The sequence below is a fragment of the Leptopilina boulardi genome, unplaced genomic scaffold (genome assembly GCF_019393585.1).
Source record: "Leptopilina boulardi isolate dan_hultmark-lab unplaced genomic scaffold, ZJU_Lbou_2.1 LbouV2_352, whole genome shotgun sequence".
In the NCBI taxonomy this organism is placed as follows: Eukaryota; Metazoa; Arthropoda; class Insecta; order Hymenoptera; family Figitidae; genus Leptopilina; species Leptopilina boulardi.
Genome location: NW_026137921.1, coordinates 1 through 7,477, shown reverse-complemented (window position 1 = coordinate 7,477; position 7,477 = coordinate 1). Strand labels below are relative to the sequence as shown.

Below are 7,477 nucleotides of genomic sequence, written 5' to 3'. Positions count from 1 at the left end.
AATTTTATTTAAAAATTGGTTTCAAATTTATTTAATTCCCTGAATTAGTTTTAAGTTTTATTTTAAGGAATTAGTTTTAAATTTTATTTTCAGGAATTAGTTTTCAGCTTTATTATTTTCAGCAATAAATTTTATTTTTCAGGCGCTATAAAATAATAATAATTATATTTAAGGGTAGGTTTTGTAATTAAAAAAAGAGATATTAAGTAAATTTAAATTACTGTTTATTGTTTAAACAACTTTAAAATTTTACAAAAAAGATTCACAATTTTCATAGAATGCTTTCAGCGTAGAATCAACTTCTTCAATACCTTTAGCAACAACACTTATATATTGGTTTGGAGGTTCCAAAAACCAATCACGAAGAATTTTTACATTTCTCACAGCACAGTTTTCATTATGAAGCGTATGATGAGTACATGTAGTTATCATTTGAGACTTAATTTTTTTCAACGATGGACAATCAAAGTCTTCTAAATTTTGTACATTCAATAGATATTTCTCGAACCACGTTTTTTTCTCTAAGCCCTTAACGTAGATGACACTAGCACCTCGTAGTACATCTTGTAGAATTAAACGAAGTTCATCGTAAGAGACGTCTCCAGCAGTCCAGTGGATTCCATGGTAATTATGTGTTAGCCAAAGATTTTCACTTTTGTAGCGTCCTGGCAACGATTCCCACGTACAAGGAGGTTCGAATAGGTAGACGAGAGGCTGTGCGTCTGCTTGAAGTGGTAATATTGCCAACTCTTTAAAAACAAAATCGTTGTAGGGTCTTTTAAAACCTTGGACGTCTACGATGAACTCCATCCTGAAACAGAAATGAATTTCTGCCCCAAAGTAACTGCTTTTATACCTGCGATTACCCCACCACTTTTACATAACCCCTACTCCTTTACAGCAACTTCTTCACAACGCCGCTGATTGGTTTGTATTGCACAACACGGTCGTGAATAATGAGGCAATAGGCAGTGGTCTCAGCTGGCATGTTGATTCCTGCTTCAAATTCTAAACGCACGTCAACTGATGCCTGCTTCAAAAACTCATTTTGCTTTGAACAATCAATGACAATTAGAGGGAATAAGCTTTTAAAAATATCCTTTGTTAAGAGAGGCTTAGAATCTTTTCCATAATATGAAGTTTGGAAATTTGCATACATTTCGTAAAGTAGGGCATACTGATTTTGATCAAAGTTTAAATTTAAATTTCCATATGGGTAATACTGTGAATTCAAAAAGAGTTTAACGTTTGTAATGTTGCAATGATCAAAATGACAGGCATATTTTTTCTGTTTATCTTTTCTAGCTGTTTGAAATCCAACAATTACATAACGTGGTTTTTCCAACTGAGTTGAAGTTTTAATTTGCCACATGACTTTTGAACTTAATGGAATTAAAGGATACTCATACATTTCCCATGACCGAAAACTCATTGAAATTAAAGGATCTTTTTCAATAAATTTTAATAATTTCACTTTATTATTATCAGCGGGTAAAACGTATGGAACCATCCATTCAATTTTATTGATTGAAATTTTAAATTGTTCATTTTCTCCTTGTCCTGTTTGAAATATTGCATTCATATCATTACGTGCTCTTGTTAAAATGAGTTCATGTTTAGCATTTATAATAATTTTTTTATAGTCTTCAGCGAATCCGAAAATCATGCCAAGTGGTATAGTAACATCAAAATATCCATTTTCTAATGTAATTCTTGCGTCCGCTGTAATTTTAGAAAATCCAGCATTTTCAATGAAATTCAGCTGCGGAGGCGTTACAGAAACATAATTTTTCATAATGGTTGTATGTCCAACGTATTTGCATCGGTCAATCTCAATACCATTTAATTCATAGCGAATTTCATCAAATAAAAAACATACAGCGTTGCTACTCAAGTGCACAGTTTCCGTAAGTGTAATTCCATCGGTCCTTGTCAATCTTCCAAATACATGCAATGAACTTTTACTTGGTAAAATACACAAGTCTTGATGTTGTACTGCAATTCGAATTTCATCGCTATTGTTAAAAGATGAAGAAGCATACGGTTGATGAGCATGAATTTCATAATGAGCTATAGACTCATCAAAATTCACTGCTGCTGGAATGTTGAGAATTTCGTCCATTTTTATTACAGCAACACCCCAAAAATATGTAGATTAATTGTCTTGTCGTTTTCTCTTTCCTTGAGTTATAACTTTTAGACCTAATTTTTTTAGGAATAGGCGATTCTGAGGTGTTAACACCTTGTGAGACAAATCTCGACTGATTTGCTTCTTGCATGGTGATTGACTTTTATAGTTTCCACCAACTTTTTGATTATATACAATTCCCATTACATTGACTTTATGTGCAATCGGATTGTTATAGTTTCTCCTCGAAAATTAATCAAATCACCGTCCTGATCGACAATGCGGAGTTGAATATTATGTATTGTCTTGACAACAATCGGAAGGTAAATGACGTGTGCTGGCACTTCCACAATCTTATATCCTGGTGGAACGCTAGGGAAGAATTCATGGATGGTGTGGGCTTTTTGATTATTTATATATGCTCCAGATGTAATGCTACACTCAACTCTGACTGAATTTATCTTGAGAATTGCTACAGGTAAATCAGAGATGTGTGTTTCATTAGGTGATAATTTACGCGGCATAAATCCCAATAATTTACCAATTGAATCTTTATGTTTAAAATCAATTGGTAAATTTGATTCAACTAAACTGCGTAATGTATTGTTATTAGGTTTTATACTAATAACAGTTCCAAGTTTTACTGAATTTTTTATACATGTTTCAATATCTGTAATTTCATAACTTCCAGTTGGTATATCAATTATATGATTACCAATGTAAAATTTATTGTTACCTTCATCAATATTGGGAATAGAATTAAAAGTCAGTAATTCAACAAGACCGAGGACATAATTTTTATTTGGATTAAGTTCTATTGGTGGGAAATATTCAGCTTCAAGAACTGAACTGTTTCCACTTAGTGTTAAAGTAAACGAATCACTCATGATGCTGTCAGTTTATATACTAAAAGATTACAAAAGTTACATGTTCTTATATAGACTAAAGCTGCTCTTAACATTAAGTTGTTTACATAAAAATTTTAAACATAAATGTCCACACACATAAGTATCATAACTTTGATATCTCTCATGATTATATTTTATTAAGCTACCATCACCCAAGTATGTGATTAGATCTGTTGGTGGAGGAAGGTTGCCAAAACTATCAAAATACATTATTTCGTTATTACATTTTTTATATGCCACCCAATGTGTTCCTGGGCCTTCTTTATTATCCAAGTTAATAATTCCCGACTCATATCGATAAGGTCCTTTAAAAGGTAGTTCATTTCGCATAAAAACTCCTCGAAAATATGGTATTTTCATAGTTTTAGCATATTTCAACAGATCAAAATCAGTTAGAGGACGGTGAGGTAGCTTCAATGCAAGTTTTTTTTCTTCCTTAATGTTGGTTTCTTCCTTAATGTTGGTTTCTTCTTCTTTTTTAATCCTTTCCCCTGAATGTATGGTTTAATATGAAGACCAAGTCCTTGTCGGTAGGGTTTGAGATGTAATCCTTTTCCAAGAGATATTGCTTCCATTGCTTTATTATGTCGTTGAGCTTCAACAAGTTGTTCCTTGGCAGTTTTAGCCTTATTTACAGCTTTCACTATACCTGAAGCTCCACCAGCAAGAGCTCCCAAAGCACTAAGTCCAGCAAAAATGGGAACTAGTGGTAAAATACCACCAACTTTAGAAGGTACAGGTAGAATTCGCGGTGACAAAATTTTTGATTTACCACCAGCATTCTTTATTGCTTCTTTTGCACCAATCAGAGCAGCTTGAATTGATTCTCCAGAATTATGATTGGGTAGCATACTTTTTCTAGCAGCATCAACAACTCTTCTTAATGCTAGTCGCTTTTTCTTACACATGGTTTTTCTTTTCTTCTTCATTGTAGACTTTTTCTTCCTTTTCATTCCCATACCTAATGTTGATTTAGCTTTCATCGTTCCAGATATCGCTAAAGCTGCTGCCTTTTCACTAATACTAGAATCCTTAGATGTAACACGTTGCCACGCCTTTTCAGCTAGCTCTTGGTCTGCAACGTTTCTTGCTTTAATGTTTTCTCGATTTTGCGAATATGCAATATCATGTGCTTTACATGCAGCGTCTAATGGGTTAACACCTTTATCACCACGTGCTAATCTTTTTGTCAACTTTGTACCGGGTCCACAGAATTGGTATCCAGGTAAATGTAATTCAAAAGGTAAACTATTGATAATACGGTTAACTAATCCTCTACCACGACAAAGATGTTTTTTATCACTTCGATGTAAAATCATTCTACACTCTATGAAGTTTGATGTGCAACTGACTGTAAGACTATAAAAGCCGAGTATTTATAGTTTACAGAGCAGTTACTGTCAAGATGCAGTTCACGAAACAACCTGTAGCACTCCCAATCACAAGTATTGACGTTGAAACTAGTGAGAAAAAAGTTCAACGTCATGGTAGTTTGTTTTCAGATAGCATCCGAGCTGTCTTTTGTGGTCCCTCAAATTGTGGTAAAACAAACGCTCTTCTCTCTTTAATCATACATCCAAATGGTTTAAGTTTTGAAAATATTTACCTATACTCTAAATCTCTGCAGCAGCCAAAATATCAATTTTTGAAAAATGTAATTCATGGCGTGGATGGAATTGAATACTTTCCATTTAGTGAGCATGAAGAAGTAGTATCTCCAAAAGATGCTAAACCAAACTCAATATTCATCTTTGATGATATTGCTTGTGAAAAGCAAGACAATGTTAGAGCTTTCTTTTGTATGGGTAGACATGTAAATGTTGACAGTTTTTACTTGTGTCAAACGTATGCTCGTATTCCAAAACATTTGGTGCGAGATAATGTAAATTTACTGGTGCTTTTCAGACAAGATGAAAAAAATTTAAAACATGTCTATGAAGATCATGTAAATACAGACATGTCTTATACTCAATTTCGTGATTTATGTTCAGAATGTTGGAAATCTGATAAATATGGATTTGTCGTTATTGATAAAGATAGGAATTTTAATGAGGGAAGATATAGAAAGGGATTTGATTGCTTTATTACACTATAAATATAAGGACTTTATTTCATTTTAAATTAGTATAGTTTATGTTATCAAGACGAAAACATGTATCGAAAAGAGCAAGAAACACTTCGTCAAATAGCAAAAGCAAGCGACGCTATTAGACGAAAACATCGCTTACTTAAGATGGGTAAAGAGGCTGCAGAGACATTGTTAAAAGAAACTCTGCAACCAATAGTTACACCTCTTCAAAAGTTGGCAAATGTAACTGAAACTCCTTTCAAAAATGTTAAAATTGAAAAATTCAAGAAAGATGATAATGATTTCTCTTTTTCAACTGCTGTTGACGATGATGAAGAATTTGATAAAACTTTACTAAATTCAACTTTACTTGATAAGAGCAATAACTTTGAAAAAGAAGAAGAAGAAGAAGAAGAAGATTATAAAAAAATTACAAATAAATTTATTTTTATGTTAGATAAAAATAGAAAACTGTTTTTAGATACGGTTTATGGAGTACGTAAACTTGCCAACGGTTCTTTTATGATTGGTGATACACCTATTGAATTTGAAGGTTCACATATTAAGCTTGTTGGAAAGAAAAATTATTTAAAAACTGCTGGGTTACTCGAACTATTATTTAAACAAAAACCAAAAGAAGCTTTAATAAGTTCAGATGATTTTTCAAATTATAAAGAAATTCTCATTGCTACGAATGCACATCGAAAAAATTATAGTCCAAGTGAATCTGTCAACATAAGTAGAACTTCCAAGTACACTGATGTTATTGCAAAACTTATCAAAAGTACACCAAAGAAAAGTGGTGGTGGTTCTTTAAAGAAGCATAAAAATATATTACCACAATTCATGATTGCAAAAAGACAATTTAATCCAGACTACATCTATTGGGATGATCCAAATGAACTCGTTGACCGTTTACGACTACTCATAGGATCACAGCAAGCTGGTAATCCAAGTCATAATAATGAGATTATGTCAATTATCGAAGAACTGCGTGAAGCTCGAATTATATATTAAGAGAGAGCACATAGAATAATTGCTTAGTATTACAATGAGCATTGATGTGTTCGGACATTCTTTAACACGACCTGTTGCAAGTCGTGGACTACCTGGACCTTCTGGTATTGGATTTAAAGTTACTCCAAGTGGAGATTACAATATTGAAGGCAAAAGACTTTGTAACGTTCAAGACGCTGAAGAGCTGCATGATGCAGTAAATTTACGACTTGTACAACAAATTATCCGAAACGAGATAAAAACTATTTTTCAAATTACATCTTCTTTAAGATCAGCCATTGATGATTTGAATATTTTAATACAAGTTGTTGAAGATAGAGTTAACGAAAAACTAAAACAAATTGAATTCCAACAGAATATTATTATCAAGGAAACTACATTTATTCCAAATGATGAATGATAAAAAGTTAACAGTTGTAACTGAACTGCATAAACAAGCGAGAAGGAATTATCCTCGTCGTAAAGTTCAAATGCGTGGCATAGATGAAACCTGGCAAGCAGATTTGGTAGAAATGATACCTTACTCCTATTCCAATAAAGGTTTCAAATACATGCTCACAGTAATAGACATATTTTCCAAATATGCCTGGGCTGTACCTGTAAAAAGTAAAAATGGAAAAGATATTTCTTTAGCCATGAAATTGATATTAAAAGAAGGTCGTATTCCAAAAAATTTACACACTGATAGAGGCAAGGAATTTTATAACTCTGAATTTCAGAGTTTAATGCAAGAATTTAATATTAATCTCTATTCGACTTATAGTAATTTAAAAGCATCAATTGTTGAAAGGTTTAACCGCACTCTAAAAAATATGATGTGGCCTGAATTCAATTTACAAGGCAATTACAAATGGATTAATCTTTTACCAATTCTCATATCAAAGTACAATAATAAAAAACATCGTACGATTGGTATGAAACCTAAAGATGTCACCGTAGAAGATACAAGAGAATTGCTGAGACGTATCCGTAAACTAAGAAGAATTCCGCTAAGAAGACCAAAATTTAAAGTTGGAGACAGTGTTCGAGTCAGCAAACATAAAAACATCTTTGAAAAAGGTTACACCCCCAACTGGACAACGGAAATATTCACTGTAGATCAAGTTAAACGAACAAAACCAGTTACATACAAACTTACAGATTATGAAAATCACCCAATCGAAGGTGGTTTCTACGAAGAAGAACTATTAAAAGTTAAATATCCAGATGTATATCTCGTAGAAAAAGTTCTCAAGACTCGCGGCAATAATGTCTACGTGAAATGGCTTGGATTTGATAATTCACACAATAGTTGGATTAAAAAATCTGATATGTAATAAGTTATTTTAATGTTAAAATAGGTTAAAGTAACGTTAA

General features: G+C 32.7%; 2 protein-coding genes across 2 annotated transcripts; one reads left to right on the top strand and one right to left on the bottom strand.

Annotated features, from left to right (window-relative positions):
• Nucleotides 1–895: 895 nt before the first annotated feature.
• LOC127286311 (uncharacterized) lies at nt 896–2,122 on the bottom strand. The gene has a single exon (XM_051312696.1). It carries the CDS (start codon nt 2,120–2,122, stop codon nt 896–898), a length of 1,227 nt encoding a protein of 408 aa, XP_051168653.1.
• A 4,811-nt stretch (nt 2,123–6,933) lies between these two features.
• LOC127286286 (uncharacterized) lies at nt 6,934–7,437 on the top strand. Its single transcript, XM_051312665.1, has one exon. It carries the CDS (start codon nt 6,934–6,936, stop codon nt 7,435–7,437), a length of 504 nt encoding a protein of 167 aa, XP_051168622.1.
• The last annotated feature ends 40 nt before the right edge of the window (nt 7,438–7,477 follow it).